The 18,880-nt window shown below is 35.1% G+C and overlaps 1 protein-coding gene across 1 annotated transcript; it reads left to right on the top strand.

The window, feature by feature from the left end:
* Window positions 1–3,762: 3,762 nt before the first annotated feature.
* LOC111209134 lies at window positions 3,763–9,897 on the top strand. The gene is made up of 2 exons (XM_048766608.1): window positions 3,763–5,460; window positions 5,549–9,897. Exon 2 carries the CDS (start codon window positions 8,354–8,356, stop codon window positions 9,446–9,448), a length of 1,095 nt encoding a protein of 364 aa, XP_048622565.1. The 5' UTR covers window positions 3,763–5,460; window positions 5,549–8,353; the 3' UTR covers window positions 9,449–9,897.
* Window positions 9,898–18,880: the final 8,983 nt, after the last annotated feature.

Below are 18,880 nucleotides of genomic sequence, written 5' to 3' on the forward strand. Positions count from 1 at the left end.
CCGAGAAATTGCATTTTCCCGCCAAACTAATGAAATACATTTTTCCGTCAAAATTGTGAAATTGTGTTTTCCGTCAAAATCGTGAATTTTTTATTTTAACGATAAAACTATTGTTTTGGGTTAAATTGTAAAGTTATGTTTTCTTTTGTTAAACTCATAAACATGTTTTAGGAAGCTCATGGACACCCATTGTCCATTTGATCTTCGCCCAATTAGACCATGTACCAATTGGTCTTTTGTCCAGTTGGACCATTTATTAATTGGGCACGTCCATAGCCCGCCCAAAATAAATTGGATTGGACTAGCCCATGGCCAGCCCGCCCAATTGACACCTTTGGTCAATTGTGTCAAAATGCCAAAAATATCAGGGACACTATGGTCAATAAAGTAAGATGAGTATGGGACAAAGTATATTAGCTCTTATCTCACTTTCTTGGAAATCAAATATATAATTTGGTAGATGGGAAAATCTCGGAAAGGTCAGTTAACGTGTAAAAATTATTTGAACGACCAAAGGTTGATCTATACGTAAAATTATAATACAAACAAAAGTTCTATAAAATAGGATAATTGCATAAAAATATCCATTTGCAAAAATTTCTCAAGAGTTGTCCTATATTAAAGAGAAACAACCGTGATCGTGTCTCTTGGTCTCGGAGACGTATATGTTTTGGTTATTTCCAGCAAAACAAACATTAATTGCCATTTTATAAGTTGTCGTTACATAACGAATACATATCTTAATTTGCCAACACTGAAGGTTTTTTTTTTCACTGGTATTTTTTTTTGTTAAATAATTAAAACAAGAAAACATAAAATTACATACATAATTTTAAAAGAATTCCGAATGTGAATGCACGTTTCATCAAACAGACAAATTTTTAATGCTAAACTCTATCTAAATTTGTTCCCGATAGAAAAACTCCAGTTTTACTCTTTATGTAATAAAAAAAAAATTTATGTAATAGATACTCCCTTTAAATATTGCCCCTTAAATCTTTAGTCTATAACATAAAGGGTATTCGAATCGAACATGAACCAAACCTATAAAATTCAAACCGACTCCGATCTTCTTCTTTTTTTTTTTTTTTTTTTGATAATCTAGGGTTCCCCGCTTAACGGGTCATTCCCTGAGCCCGGTCAGGCAGCGGGCCGGCTTCACCCGGGAGGGTATGTCCTGAGCCCGAAAGCCCAGTACCCGCTTTTGGTGACATGGAAGAGCAGTTCGCCTCCGGCTGGCGTCGAACCCGGAAGCATGACAATTGGCTCCCAAGGCTCTAGCCAGTAGAGCTGACTCATCCCGTCAACTCCGATCTTTTATGTTTAAATATTCAAATGGAGTTTAAACCTATGTTCGCCAAATCCAAAATTCAAAACAAATGAGTTCTTAAGACGAAATGTCAGAATGCGGTCAATACGAAACCTTCACAGAATCGGGGGAAACCATGTGTTCAAGCGAGTAGATAAAGCACAACTTGAAAATTTTGAATTTTTGGTCAGGAAACAATTTTTGATAGAATTATGGTGCTTGAGAGACTTTTAGAGAAAATTTTAAAAGTGAGTTGTTTATTTTTAGCTTATCATTGACTTTCAGGTTGTTTCATCTGGATTTGGATTATCCGTAGAATGTTCAAAATTTTATTTTTAACTGTTGTTCCAAAACTTGATTCTTAAGGCAAAGTAAAAGAAGCAATACGGTTTAATTACTGTGTTTGAACAACCAAAACAAAGTTAAAAAGGTTTGAGTATACCTTAAGACGAGTTTAAAAATTAAGCTAAGAAACATCATTAGATAAGCTAAGTCGGGCCAAGTTCAATCATTCTCTTATGTTCTTTTTATGGTTATTCTAGTGGCATTTTAGGTGACTTAGACACTGGCGATAGCTTACATTTTTGTTTGCTCTGTCCAATTTGTCTGACAGTTACTACATGTCTGACAAATACAAAACTTATTGCATCAAACCCAATTAACATAAGAGAAATGAAGAACACATAAATTGTTACTGCAGTTACAACTGCATCGTTGGCAGAAAGAAATGAAATTCCGAAGGTGGTTTGGGTGGGATTTCTTGCACTCTAACATTTCGTGGTCGAAACTCATTTGTCTTGGATTATCGGGTTCGCGAGCATAAATTTAAGTTTCATTCGGGTATTAATACATAACATATCGGCTTCGGTTCATATTACAGTTTGGATTAAATATTCGTTTATAGTTATGTTGTGAATTTTTAGTGCTAAAAGTCCCAGTTAAGTTGGGATTAAATAGAAATTTCTAAACTAAAATTTAACAGTAACATCATCTTGTTTAAAGGGTATTGTAGACATAAGGTCTAATTTATTAAATAAAATTAAATTAAATATTTTCATGGTAAATTTCTAATTTAGAGGTTTCTACTCAAAAAAAAAAACTTAGCTATAGAGGTTTTAGCTAAAAATCCTTATTATTAGTAAAATTGTCAAATGAATATCCCCGATTCTTTTAATATTGTGTTTTAACTTTAACTTTCTACTTTTATTGACTTGCTTGATGAAAATTTAATAAATGTATACATTTTCAAAATTACTATTTCAAGTGTTCGTATATAGAAATCTTGTCTGTATACATTAATAATCCATTAAAAAAAAAAGAAAACAATAAATTCGAACCAAATTTTCTTTTAAAAAAAATCATCCTCCATTTCAAAATAATAAGTGTTTTAGGGGATATTTTTGTTTCAAAATATATAATGTTTCAACATTTTTGGGTAAACTTGTGAAACCAATTGTGTTCTATAGTTTTATATATGATTGAAATTTTTTAGTTTGTATTTTTAATAATATTTTAAGAAAGCAGTACATTTTTTTAATTTCATACTATTAGTTATATATTTTGCAATGGATACGTATTTTATATTTTCTACAAAAATTATTTGTGTAACTTTAAATATTTAAGGGATATTTGGTCCAACAAAAACTAGTTTGGTTTGGCCAGTTTTAGACAAACTTAACTGAACAGTCTGAACTGGTTGCAAGAATTGATTTGATTCGGTTTTGTTCAATTATCTCTTTAGATTCAAAAGACATACTGGTTTTGTCGAAAATTGAACCACAGCTTTTTTTTTTGGTCAGGGTAAAAGCCTCCTTAATTATAGAAAGATAAAGGAAAAGTCGAAAGAGCCACACGACCCAAGGAAAATAAAGCTGCGAATTGCATATGCTTATTGAAACCTTTTTAACAGTAAAATAAATTTGAACCTAGCAAACACCAAACATTAAACGGTGACCAGAAACACATCAAACATTCTGTAATGTGTCTTTGACAAAAAAACAAATTAACATGCGAGTTCTATTTGCATTTTTCAATATCGAATGTTTTCATACTTTATAACATTTTGGGTAATTGTGAATGATCCAGACGGCATCAGACTGGTGTATTAAATTTACACATGAAGATTCTAGCTCTACCAGCCAATGCATCTTCCGATTCATTTCAGAGATTAAATTCATTGTTTACTAGATTTTCAGTTAGGAAATCTAAAAGTCAATTTGTTTTGCAAAGACAAAGTGATACGCCATCAACCCTGACTACCAAACATGCGTTGTAATACTTTCCAATGTTAGATCCATAGAGGATTAGAGTATTTTGAATGATCTAGAGCCAATACTCTCGATTGATGTGAAAATGTAGGTACATGTGGTGGTTGTGGTGATGATTCGGAGCCCCTGAACTCATGTACTTTCTGTGTGATACTATATATTTTTAGTTATATGAAAAGTTCTTAAACGTATTATTGAAAACGAAAAAGCTTGCTAGAACAACTTGAAACTTTCTAAACTAAATTAAAATAACCCCAAAGTGTTGCACGCTGCCTCTGTCTTTTTGTTACCTTTAACAGAAGAGAATACATTTGATTCTTTCTTACATAATCTCTATATGTAAATAACATATCTCTGTATATAAATAAGCTCCGTCCACCAAAAATTAGAGCGACTTTTCTTTTTTCTTTGCAGGCTTTCAGTTCCAAATAAAGAAACATATTATTTTTAAAGGTTATATTGTTCCAGTTATAAATAAATTTATTCATATTTGCCTTCAGATCCAACTTTCGTTCCCTCTTTCGAATTTTTTTTAAGTAACAGCAAAGTTTGGTTAATTCTTTCCCCCTCTATATATTTGTACCTCCACTCGTCTTACATCTCCACAAATCCTTGACAAAGAATAATTCTTCGGTTTCATTTTCCTCCCCATCCAAATAAAATTACATACACATGTTTATTATGTTCCCTTTACAACCGACGCATAAGCCATCCAACATTCATATTTAGAAGTCTTGTATACATATATACTACGTATGGAATAATAGTCGTGCCTGGCTCCCTGTATACCACAAGAAAACACCGATCTCATTATGAAATCGATCGCTAGTGGTGTATAGAGTAGTCAAGCATGACCAAAGCTTTTCTTGATATATAAGTACTTTGTCTTTGTAACGCATAATGTCTATAAAATTTCTGGTATATGTATGCATGAATTATGTTTAGAAATTTCTGTTTTTTTCATATGCATCTTCATTATTTTCTTAGCGTCCTTTATTTATTAATGTCTTATTTGGTATTAAGCAGGTATTAATGATATTACATTTCTAAGTGTAATGAATGTAATGAAATCATAATTCAACTATTATATCCATATATTGTTTTTCTATCTTTATGTTGAAAAATATAGGTGTCTCTATCTATCAGTGATTCCTGATCATGTATGTTTAATCACTAAACTTCTTAGAAGTTGTAATTTATCATACTTATGCTGTCTCGCTAACTGTTCAATTTCTCTATTCACTTTAACAAAATCTTGCAATGATAGCTTTGCAAGGTGGGTACATGGATAAGCTTTGCCAGCTATCCAAGAGGGTTTAAGCTTTAGATTGAGGTAGAGGTTCTTGACAGAGTGAATGTCTCTCTTTTGCCTAGTGGGTTTGAAAGATAACGCATCAGTATGTTGTCTTTTCTTGTGCAACAAAAGAATATAGAACAACACATCTGTTTGCATTAAAAAAAAAAAAAAAACACCACATCCACATCTGTCTCACCTCACCTTCTCATGCATTTGTTCCTTTCAGATTTGTCAAATTTTTAAATTTTAAAGTGTTTTTTTTTTCCTCAAATCATCCACATTGATTAGACGATGTTTCAGAGTATATCTAACTTTGTAAACATAAGAATTAATGTTTTACTTTTGGATGACGTAAATAAAAACCTTTTTAGATTGTAAATTAATTAATGATTGTAAATTAATTAATGATTACTGACAGATTTATGGGAGGTAAAATGAATTAGTGGTAACTTGACGTACTAACCAGATTGAAAAACATCAGTCACCTGAGTTACCTCAAATGCTTCTCCAATTGTTGATGTTCCTTACCACATCTTCTTCCTCGCTACATTCATCGATTTGTTTCCTGCTGTGTATGTCACTGTCCGGTATGAGAAGTCATCTACCTTGTTTTGATCGTACTTTTTCAGTGAGCATGATTATTTTCAAAGTGTAATGTGTTTGGTTTTGTGGCAGAGGCTGGGATTGCTCTTGGAGAGTTACAATCCTTGGTAGATCTTTATGATTTCATCTCAATGGCGACTATATTTCTCATCGATGTACTCTATGTGACTCCAACCCTAATTAGCAAGAAAAAGGCGTAGAAGAAGAAGATCAATGGAAACATAAGACAACGCCCTTTCTCATACATATGATGATAATGATGATGATGAAAAAAGCCTGTGTATATATCATTTAGAATGCTACGACCAATTTCAAAACCGAACATGTTCTCGACATGTTTGTAACTCAAAAATATACTTGAAAATACTACCAGTTGAGAAAAAAAAAATACTACCAGTTTTGGACTTCCATTGTCTTGACAGTTCAAAGGTTCGATTACCAAATATGCCTTTATAATGTGGGTTACTCACCTAGACCTGCTTCATGTACTTCTTAGGAAGCAGGTCTGCATCTTCAACCAAGCAGACATGTTTCCTAAGAAGCTTGTGAACACTGTCCAGCTTTGCTTTCACTTCATCTATCTGATCATTTTCAAAGATGGTGGCAGATCTCTTCCTCTCAAAATTAGTGTTCTTGGTGCTGCTGCTAAATGCTAGGTTTTCAATGACTTTCACTGCTTCTTCTGGATTCCTGGTGTTGAAGTTCTCATTGCTGGAAGCATCGAGAGCCATCAGGTAGTGCATCGCGATGCCTCTGTAGAAAGTACTACGCAGTTGTACTTCATTGAATCCATGGTGTGGACAGTCTCTCTGGTAAGACTTGAATCTGATCCAGAAGCTTCTGAATGATTCTGCAGGCTCCCGAGTGAATGTAGTACACTTAAATGGCTTTATCTATTCGGCATGGGTTGTATATGACTTTATCCCAGAAACTCTTGGAAGACTTGTTGGCCATGGAACTATACTCGGGATTTGTTATGTACGCAACACGAGGCTTCACAACACTGTCTCCTCAGTTCCACAACTAAATTGTAACATCGATGTATGTTGAATTGACTTGGACAAGTATGTCAGCAAAGTGAATTTATTTCTTTTGGTCAATTGTCTAGAAAAAACTATTAAGTTAACCGTGATTGAGTTGGATTAGTGGAAGATGGATGGCCTATTGGAAAATGGAAAATGATTCTTGATATTGTATGAATTGGGGTAAAACATGAAAAATATGTGGTGCTTGTAGAATTAATAGCAAGTCTTTCGAGTATTCTAAAAATTAATTAATACTGACCATTGGCTATGTGATAAGCCTACAGGTCAAGTGCATGGATGTAGAAACCACTAATGGAGGATTTGGAGTGTTACATGAATATTTAAAGGAAATTAATCCACATAGCCATAAAAAACATAAATTCACTAATTATCCAAAATTTCTTTTTCCTTCATGCTTTCTTTTCCTATCTCTTTCTATCCTCTCTCTTCAAATCTAATTTTCCTTTTTCGTTAGGTTATTTTACAAATAAATTCAATATTTAATCCATGATGTAATTTTTGCCGAAATTAACCGCATTTTTTTATTGCAAAAATGGTTACGACACCTAACTCTCTAAACTTTTGATTATCTAAGCTGTGCTTTGTTTACATATTTTAGTAAGTTTTTACGTATTTTTAAGAGGTGATATTCAATTACACCTATATTTATTGGTGATTAGTTAGAAATATTAAAGGTTAGACAAAAATTTTATAATATATAGTTTTTTATAAAAAAAATAACCCATCTAGAAACAAATTGTGTCCAACTTTGTGCTTTTGTTTCAGTAATATTGATTTTCTTTTAGAACAAAAAATTTATTTATATAACTAAGTTATAACAAAATACTACTATCTTATTGCTTATATTTTTTTTTGATTAACCTAAAATATCTTGAATCGGAGAGTCTAAGAGACTTTGTCAGAGAATATAATTTCCAAATAAAAAGCTCAGTTGATTACTCAAAAGAAAATTCTCTTACCGATAAGCAGCACATATGTATGCATACAGCACATCGGTTTATAACTTAACATGCTAATGATGTATGTTTTTTTTTAACAACTATTTTATTTATATAAAATGTAACATTACACATAAAATAATAAAAAACAACCAAATGTAAATTTAAAATAAAATACAACATAATTAAAATCTGAAGAAACTTTCTTCTGAATCTACTTAGTGCAATCTTATGTTTTGAGTATCGGCCATGCGATGAAACTCCAAACTTCAAACTTCTTTGTTTTCTTTGTTGTATAACATTAGTCACCTTCCAACTTGGATCAATAGATGTCAATCGAGATTGAATCCCATATAATGATTCTCTCAAAAGAAATAAAAATTGGAACGACCAATTTTCAACGATTATAAGAACATCGCCATACAACAAAGAAATTCCAATTCTCTGTTTCCAACATACTCATTCCATGGTAGTTTCCATGGCATTTAAAAGCGGAGACAGTCGAGAGCAGTTTGATCAAGACGGAAACATATAAGTTGCAAAGGTTTGGTAGAGGTTTAGTAATGGGTCGTTAAATATCAAAAGTGTTTTTTTTTAAGGTCGAATAACACATTACATCATCGTATTATTTCTAAATCTATTAAATATACGAATAGAGAGAACTCTTGCGGATACTGATAATTTTAGGCACACCTAGAGTTCGCCCTAAATATTTTCTCTCTGTCCCGATAATCGAGGCGCCGCTTCAACCATCTCACTTCGACGCCGGTAGAGCAACGGCTTACCGGCGTCGGGCCCTTCAACTTCCGCGTCGTCCTCTCTTTTTTCGTATCAGCTCAAGTTCAAGATCTCGCCTTTCGTTCGCCGCTTGTAGAACCTGTTCTGGGTCAAAGATGTCTTCAATTTCGTGTTTCTCCGGGGGCTCCCGGTTACCGTTTCCACTCGGCTCCACTGCTCAACGTCGTCAACACCATACCTCTGCTGGTCCGGTTCCGTCAGGAGTCAGATCTATGAGGCTCCCTTTCCTCCTTACGACGTTTCCTCGGCTAGAAAATCGCCTCCGACATCCGCCTTCCATACCGTTCCAAGTCCAACTTCAAGCTTCAGCTTCCTACGTCTGTAAATCCGGTGTCCGTGGGGCTCCACATTTAACTCGGGTTTTAGATCTGGAATCTTGTCGGGGTTTGTCTTGTCTGGGCTCACCTTGTGTGTCCTCCATCATCACTGTCGCTGGCCTTCCTACGCCGCTCGCTCCTCTATCATCATCAACTCCGCCGCCGTATCGTTTAAACATCGCCTCTTCCTTGCTCGGCCATCATTCCTCGCAGTTGATCAGATTCTTTGACAGAAGAAGGACGAGTTTTTTTGGTCTTGAGATGGACCACTTTCATTTTGCAGTGGGTTTGACAAGCCCAACAAGACTCCAAGGTCCCCATTTCAACCTAGCAGTCTCACAGCCCAATTTGATGTGGGGTGGATTGGTCGCTTTGATTAATCTGATAAAAATATCTGGTGGATTCATCGAAGTTTTTACGGAGACAGAGTTACATATAAGGTTTTATGTATCTTGTTTGAAGAGTAGTCTATCTTACCATTTACCGGTGGGTTCACCGGGACTATCATTACCATCATTTGCCTCCTTTATAAGGAGTGTTCTCCCTCCAATCTTATGGAGGTGTTCATCCAAATCTATAACTGTCTTGCTATCTTGTGGAGCAGTCCGTTCGGGGCCTGAAGATGCAGCGGGATTCGTTTCGATGAGTTTCCGAGGTGCGGATTGGATGTTAACGTCACAATTTAAGGTTACTATTTTTCTGCTGTCCGACCATGTCGGAAAGGCTACACTGACGCATTCAAGCACCGTCTTGAATTCGCTGTCATCTTCTTCTTTTGAAGACCTATCATTTTTATCTTATGCTACTGTAGTTTATGTTTTCAATCAAATAGGATGGACAATTCCCTCTATCATTTGTAATCAAGCAAGTTGAAGTTAACAAAAAAGTAGTGTTCCAAAACAAAAAAAAAGAGAACTCTTGCGATCGAGACCTGGGAGAGATGATTTTTCCCTCTGAATTTTTCTTTCAAAATCTTTTAATATCAAACCTATAGTAAGCAATTGCATGTGGCAATAATCACGTTTCTTATGGTGCACTAAGCAGCGAAATTGAGAATCAACTCGGGTTTTAAATTTTTGGTCTGGCTCATTCTTTACGCTCGGTCCGGTTTGGTTTTCTCTGCATTTTACTTTTCAATACCTGAAATCATCGTCCAATCCCCTATCTATTAATTCTGGAGCATTACGACATATTTTTAAAACCACATGTCATCACCAGAATGATTCTTAGAATTGTTTGAAAAATAAGTTGGTCCATATAAATATATACTATGTTTTTTATTAAACTAACTATCAGATTAATTAGTAGTGAACAAAAGAATATTTTTTCTTTCCTTAAATAAAAGCTAAGAAATTACCTAATATGGTTAACATATATATGACAATTAATGATTATGAATAATACATATTTGATAACAATTTTTCTAACCACTCTTTTTTTGTTTAATTTTATACTATTAAAAGAAATTAAACAATCACATTAAACATATAATAAAAAAATTTAGATTTTTTCTTATATGTTGTATTTTGAATTTTTAAAAACGAATATAAATAACTAAAAATGCTAAAAGTCCCACATTGGAAATTTTGTGAACAACGGTTTAACTTTTTTTTTGTTCAAGCAAGATACAAATGATGATCATATATCGTAGGGGTGGGCGTTCTCATACACGTTCAGGTTTGTATCGGATATTTCAGTATAGAGGTATAAGACCCGTTTGGATATTTCTACACTTATAGTCGGGTTCGGATATTTTGGGCCGGGTTCAGATATTTAAAATTTTAAGAAAAAATAAATAAATGATTCGTTGTTTAAGTTTTTGTATTTAAAATATATTTTGCTGGTTTTCTAATTTTTTAAAAATTAAACTATTAATAGGTTTGGAGATAAAGCTTTAAAAATAGAAATACTATAATTTAGTTGTTATTTTGAAATTTTAGATGCAACTTTTGTTAATGCAAAAAACAAGAGCACTACAAGAAAACGTGCCCATAACAACAAACATTTACGACGAAAATATTTCGTCGTAAATTTACATGGTCTTTACAACGAAATTACGAGGAATCTAACTTTCGTCGTAAACGCCATGTAAATTTACGACGAACTGATTTCGTCGTAAACTCCATGTAAGTTTACGACGAATGTACGTGGAATGAGAAATACGTCGTAATCATTACATCGACATTACAACGAAGCATGTTACCGTTATATTTAGGTGAAAACGTGTATTCAATGGGCTTTAACTTACCTAATTTCGTCGTAAAGTCGTTGTAAATAATATGTTAAAACCATGTAAAATCCATGTAAAATATTCCTTGTAAAATCGTTGTTATATTTCAACTACCCAACTCGAAAATTTCTCTATATATATGTCATTTCCCACAACTCTCTTCCTCACAACACACAAACGGGAGAAAAAAAATCCGAAAAAAAAATCAGAAAAAAAAAAATTTCAAAAAAAAATCTAAGAAAAAATGGTCGGTGGCGGTAGTATTTACGAGTTACGGAGTTGGATGTATTTGCACAAAGATTCCGACGGGAGGGTGACGAACGCATTTCTGAGCGGGCTAGAGACATTCATGCACCAGGCGGGCTGTACACCGATCACACAGGAAAGCGGTAAGATGTTCTGCCCCTGTCGGAAATGCAAGAATTCAAAATTTGCACGTAGTGAAACTGTATGGAAGCATTTAGTAAACAGAGGATTTACACCACAGTACTACATTTGGTATCAACATGGAGAGGGTTATGGGGGAAATGAAGCTAGTAGTAGTAATAATAATTTTGAGGATGGTCATCATAGTGAAGAACCGAATCATTTGCATAATGAATATAATTATCATCAAGATCATGAGCAGATGGTAGATCATGATAGGGTTCAAGATATGATTAGTGATGCATTTTTAGAAACAACTACAACAATAGCTGATGGAACTGGAAATGTAGAAGAACCTAATTTGGATGCAAAAAGGTTTTATGAAATGCTAGATGCTGCAAATCAACCAATCTACACTGGTTGTAGAGAAGGTCTCTCTAAATTGTCTCTAGCAGCTAGGATGATGAATATTAAAACGGATCATAATTTACCTGAGAATTGCATGGATGCATGGGCGGAGTTGTTTAAAGAGTATTTGCCAGAAGACAACGTGTCTGCTGAATCTTATTATGAGATTCAGAAATTGGTTTATAGTCTTGGGTTGCCTTCGGAGATGATTGATGTTTGCATCGACAACTGCATGATCTACTGGAAAGAAGATGACAAGTTAGAAGAGTGTCGATTCTGCAAAAAACCACGATTCAAACCGCAAGGCCGTGGGAGGAATAGGGTACCGTACCAAAGGATGTGGTACCTACCAATTACAGACAGATTGAAAAGATTATATCAATCTGAGAGGACTGCTGCATCGATGAGGTGGCATGCGGAACATGTCCAGAGAGATGGTGAGGTTGCACATCCATCAGACGCAAGAGCGTGGAAACATTTCAACAAGGTACACGCAGATTTTGCTACAAATATTCGGAATGTCTATCTTGGGTTATGCACCGATGGATTTAGTCCATTTGGAATGTCTGGTAGACAATATTCTTTGTGGCCAGTCATTCTTACGCCGTACAATTTACCGCCGGATATGTGCATGGAACAAGAATTTCTATTTTTGACCATATTAATCCCTGGGCCGAAGCATCCAAAACGGTCTCTTGATGTTTTTCTTCAACCGTTGATAGAAGAGCTAAAGCAATTGTGGTCAGAAGGGGTGAGGACGTACGATTGTTCCTTGAAAAACAATTTTACGATGCGAGCAGTTCTGCTGTGGACGATAAGTGATTTCCCTGCTTATGGGATGTTGTCTGGCTGGACAACACATGGAAGATTATCTTGTCCATATTGTCTTGGATCGACAGATGCTTTTCAACTGAAGAATGGTAGGAAGAGTTGTTGGTTTGACTGTCATCGTCGCTTTCTTCCACTTGCCCATCCGTACAGAAGAAATAAGACATTGTTTCGGCACAAAAAAATTGTCAGAGACGGTCCTCCTCCATATCTCACCGGCCAGCAGATCGAAGCAGACATTGATTATTACGGAGCTCAGGAAACAGTTAAAGTTGGAGGAAATTGGCATGTTCCTGGAAATATGCCTGATGGATATGGTGTGTCTCACAATTGGCATAAGAAGAGTATATTTTGGGAGCTACCCTATTGGAAGGATCTTCTCTTACGCCACAATCTGGATGTCATGCATATTGAGAAGAACTTTTTTGAGAACATCATGAATACATTACTTAACGTCCCTGGGAAGACAAAAGATAACAAAAAGTCAAGGATGGACTTACCTGATATTTGCTCAAGAAGTGAGTTACATATCAAGAGCAATGGAAACGTTCATGTTCCCATCTTCCGGTTGTCATCAGAAGCCAAAACAACCTTGTTTGACTGGGTTGCATCAGAAGTTAAGTTTCCTGATGGTTATGTTTCAAATCTGTCAAGATGTGTTGAACGAGGTCAAAAGTTCTCCGGAATGAAGAGTCATGATTGTCATGTGTTTATGCAACGACTACTTCCATTTGCTTTTGCCGAGCTCCTTCCAGCAAATGTCCATGAAGCACTTGCAGGTAATTATAAAACGTTAATATATATACATATGTTATGAAATGTTATTAATTTGATTACTTTTGCAATATACAGCCATCGGCGCTTTTTTCAGAGATCTCAGCACACGTACGTTCAAGGAAGAAGTCATCGAACAACTTCATCATAACATTCCGATCATATTGTGCAACCTGGAGAAGATATTTCCTCCTTCATTTTTTGACGTCATGGAGCATCTAGTTGTCCACCTACCGTATGAAGCATTGCTTCGTGGACCTGTTCACAACGGATGGATGTATCCGTATGAGCGACAGATGAAACATTTGAAGGGGAAAGCAAGAAATCTTGCAAAGGTGGAAGGTTCAATAGTTGCGGGAAGTTTGACAGCCGAAACATCTAACTTCACATCATACTACTTTGCTCCAACTGTTCGTACGAGGAAAAGAGTTCCTAGAAGATATGATGATGGTGGAGTACCGACATCATATCCAATTGATGGTGTTCCTGACATTTTCTGCGAAATTGCACGGTTTGGTGGTAAAACGAAAGAAGTATGGTGGTCATGTGAAGAGGATAAACATAGTGCCCACACTTATATTCTGCTCAACTGCGAGGATGCAGTGACCCGTTACTTTGAAAGGTAAATATTTTTGTGAATGTTAATTATATGAATTGCAGTTAATTATGTATGACTTGATTATTTGTTTAATTTGCAGCATGTTTGTATCTCAAGTTGAAGAAGCAATACCAGGAATATCTGCAACTGATGTGGACACACGTAAAGATAAGCACTTTGTCAAGTGGTTAAAATCACAGGTACGTAATATATCTCATACATTGATTAATTAAGTAAGTGTTTTGATACTTCAATATTAATTAAGAATAACTGCTTTTTGCAGGTTGATTATGACGATCCTTATTATCCCGTATGGTTTCACGAATTGGTTCAAGGTCCAGTTGCAAAGGTCACCACATCACCTATGTATTTCACACGAGGATTTACCTTTCACACATACGAGTATGGGAGACATCGGGCAACGAGTAACTACGGAATATGTGTGAAAGGTGAAACGGACTTTTACGGGATCTTGCAGGAGATTATTGAAGTGGAATTTCCGGGGTTATTGAAGCTAAAATGCGTCCTCTTCAAATGTGAATGGTTCGATCCTGTTGTGAACCGAGGGATTCGGTATAACAAATTTGGTGTTGTGGATGTCAATTTTGGGAGAAGATACAACAAATTTGAGCCTTTCATTTTAGCTTCACAAGCCGAGCAAGTAAGCTTCCTTCCTTATCCTCGGCTTCGAACTTCCGGGATAAACTGGTTAGCTGCTATCAAAATTACACCTCGTGGACGCATTGTCGCTGGAGAAGAACCGCCCTTGCAAGAAGAAGACGCTATCAATGAAGTTGAGGTACCAGAACAACCAACTGATGAAATCCTTTTGATCGACCCGCAAAACTTTCAATATGAAGATATTCCCGAAGATGCGACAGATGAAGCACGTGAAGACGAGTTCGAGAGAAGCGACGATGATGATTGTAATGATAGTGATGAGAACGAAAACGATTTAGAGTGATGTAATATTGATGAGAACGAAAACGATTTAGAGTGATGTAATATATGTCTCTGATGTTGTATTTCTCTATTGTAACGTATGTTTAAAGAAATATTGTTTTTTTACCATCCTAATGTATGTGTAACAAATGTTGTTTTATATAATATGTATTTGTGTTAATTTTAAAAAAATTATTTGGAGTTTTAGGGTTTTAGAGTTTAAGTTGGAGAAAGAGCACAAAGTAGTAGAGAAGAAGAGACTTTGGGGTTTAGGGATTTCATTCTCGGTGTTTAGGGTTAAGCGTTGTAAAATCGTCGTAAACCGATGTTTCCACGTAATTTCGTCGTAAATGGAAAAACGCGGGCCTGGTAACTTCGTCGTAAACGTGGGCCTTGTAAATTCGTCGTAAACCGATGTTTCGACGTAATTTCGTCGTAAATCGAAAAACGCGGGCCTGGTAACTTCGTCGTAAATGAAAAAACGCGGGCCTGGTAACTTCGTCGTAATGTTACGTCGCGTTTACGACGAAACATTTTTTATATATTGGGACGCCGAGACGAGGCTGCCTCGTCCATTCCTCCTAAACTCCTCTCCTCTCCCTAAGGTACATTCTCTTCCCTCCTTTTTTTTTTAAGTTAGTTTAGGTTATTAATTAGTTAGGTAATTAGTTTAGGTGATTATTTAGATAATTAGTTTAGGTGATTAGTTAGATGACGGAATCCTATAGTTTAGGTGATTAGTTAGGTAACGGAATAATTTTTTAATTATGTCGTCATAATTGATTAAATTTATTTAAATTTTTTTTAGATGGCTCCTAGAAGGAAACCAGCAGCACCTACTTATGCCCAGTTGTTTGGCGATGGTTCCGGTACATCTTCTTCCGGTCCATCGTCTTCCGATGCAGTTCCAGACTCTCAGACTTCTCAGAGAGTTTTTTCGAGTCCTCCTCTTCCACCGCAGATGCCTCCACCTCCTCCTCCAGCGGCTGCACCTGAGCCTGTCCCAGAAGGTGCAGTTCATCCGGATTTGCGTGTGCCTTCATATGCTCCCTTCGCGAGATATACGGTGGAGGATTTGCTTGCCCAGCCTGGACGGGAGGGTTTGGATGTTCTAGACCCCGATAGACCCCGAGAAACTTATTGGTAAGTTAGTAATTTTTATTACTTTAAAATTTAATTAATTTTTATTTTGTAACGGTTAAATTGTTTTTTTCAGGTTTGGGGCTAACAACCGTGTTAGCCGGAGCGTTTCGGCGACGATTAAGGGTTACTACGACCGGGCATACCCGAACTGGAGCAAGACACCAAATCACGTTAAGATCACGTGGTTTAAATGTTTTGCGGTAAGATTTTTAAATTTAATTAAATTTTCACTTTTAAATATACATATATTTTTAATATTTATTATTAATTGTAATTTTTTCAAAATTTTTATGTTTCAGCAAAAATGGCATTGGTCTTTGGGAATCACTGAGAGGGTGAAGGCGGAATTCGTTGCAAAGGCAAAGATACGCCTCTGCAACACAGTCTCTGATTGGAAGGACAAGTGGGAGATCTACGGGTATGAGGGAAAGCCCACTGAGCTCACGACGGATGTGTGGGATGGCCTCATCGCCTATTGGGAGCACCCCTCTTCGATCAGAAAGGCCAATTCGTGCTCGGCTTCTCGAAGGACGAAGGATAAAGATGGTCATTTGCCCATGCTTCACAGAACCGGACAAAAACCTCATGCAGGAGTCCGTCTAGAAGCTGTAAGTTTTGTTTTAAATATATATTTTAAAATATTCAATTAATATAATTTATAATATTTAATTTAATTTTTTTTTGTAGTTCGAGAAGACGGGAGTCTTACCTTCTCTGTCTGACCTATTCAAGATGACTCACGCCACATCCGACGGAGTTTTTGTGGATCCTGCATCTGAGAAACTCTTCCGAACAGTGGCTGGTCGGATTGAAGAACGGGAGACGCAACTAACCCAGGAGTCTCCCGATGGATTACCAGTCACATTGTCCACCCAAGAGGTCGACAGAATCTTCGAAGAGGTAACTTAAAATTTTAGTTTACATTATTTTAAATATTTTAACATAATTAACTATATTAATATATGTTTTGATTTTATAGGTGGCTCCTAAAAAGAAGGGACGGATAGTCGGTATAGGCTCTGTTAACGAAGTTGCAAGGGCAACTTCGTCATACACTTCGAGACGGGATGAAGAGACTGCTCAGATGAAGGCTCAAATGGATAGCCAGAAGGCTCAAATGGATAGCCAGCAGGTTCGTTTAGACTCTCTTGAGGATTTGCTAGACGTGATGGCCGTGGGAAACCCGGTTATGCAGAGAATGTTGAGTGAGAGACGAGCCGCTCTTGGAATGCCACCACGAGATCCCCAAGAGTCCGATCCAACCCGTCAACAGCCGAGCAACCCCACCAACTACTTCGACAATATGTAGTTTTTTTTTTCTGTTTGTATTATGAATTTAAATATTATTGTATGACTTTTTAAAAATATGTTTTCCAATTTCATATTTTGTTTTAAAATTTATATTATTTTAAATTCTGAATATTAAATATAAATTAAAATCTATTATATATTAATTAATAATAATATAATAAGAAACGATGTAAACTCCTCGTAAACATTACATGGAGTTTACATCGAATGTTTACGAGTGATTAACATCGAAATATTTACGAGGATTTTACATCGAAATGTTTACGAGTGATTTACAATGAAAGTATTTACGTGTGCTTTACATCGAAACAATTACGTGGGCTTTACGACGAAGTCTTACGTGGTGTTTACGACGAATCCTTTCCCTGCGCTTTACGAGGAATATATTTCGTCGTAAATGTAACGAGTCGTTTACGATGAAACCTCCGTTACGACGGACGTTTAACAACGTAACGTCTTTCGACGTTAATTCGTCGTAACACCCCGTTTACGACGAATTTACAACGAATACTGCCCTAGTAAAAAATTTGTTTTCTTGTAGTGGAGCTTGATATATATTTTAAGTGAGTAGCAAATAATTATGTCCACGAGTATATGTATATTGTCTAATTTTGAGTAATAAGCATCATTAATATAAATATTTTGAATAAAATGAGATAAGTAAACTAGGAATATATGGTTAAGTATCTTCGGATATCCATTCGGGTTCGGATATTACCTGAACCGGTGAAATAAGTAATTTGTTTTGTTGTTCTAGAATTAGATGATTTTTAGACCAAACTGGTGAATATATACTAGACAACATTTATATTCCGAGCCTGCACTTATATATTCTATAACAGCTTGATATATCAGATTTGAACAATAATCTCTGTTAAAATAGTTTGCCGGTGATTTTTTTCTAAATTTTAATTCTTAAAACAGAAGCCATAACTTCTTCCATGTGTGATATTTTAAAATTGATTATCTTCTATATATTTATCAAATTTTACATAACTTAATCATCATATCTTTTAATATAATTATCTTTTATTTAAAATACAAAAAATATTGTTTAAAAAAATCTAAGAAAATCTTTTCAGAATCATTTTAAATTTTATTTCCGAAATTAATTAATTTATATTTTAACTATCATAAAATAAAAATTTTAATTATCATATCAATATATTATAGTTTCCTTTTTAAAATAGTTTTTGTTGTTTTAACAATATCTCAAAATGTTTCTTTTCTATTATGTAGGTCCGATTTAATATTACTTCTATGTACATTTCGAATTTAGAAATAAAATTAAAAATTATGTAAATTTGTATTGTTACATAATAATGTTCTCAAAATAAATTTTGTTACAAAATGTATAGTAATAACAATATAACCCACTTAAATATCGGTATTATAGAGTTATACAATACATATTAATAATTTAGTGATAAATTTTGTTATATAAACTAAAATGTTTTAGTATAAGGAGAAAAAATCTGCACAGATGTGCGGGTCAAGATCTAGTAAACTTAAGTAAAATATAAAAAATAGTACCGGCAAAAATCACACCAGCATGAATCTTATTTTGCCACGATGGTCCACAATAAAACAACACATTTCACATCAAACATTACGTGATTATAGAGAGGATCAGGGAGAGCCACATGGAAAGAGCTCCAATGATCTTTATGGTAAAGAACAAAGTATTCTCGATTCAAAATCTATA

Source organism: Brassica napus, chromosome C8, assembly GCF_020379485.1.
Source record: "Brassica napus cultivar Da-Ae chromosome C8, Da-Ae, whole genome shotgun sequence".
In the NCBI taxonomy this organism is placed as follows: domain Eukaryota; kingdom Viridiplantae; phylum Streptophyta; class Magnoliopsida; order Brassicales; family Brassicaceae; genus Brassica; species Brassica napus.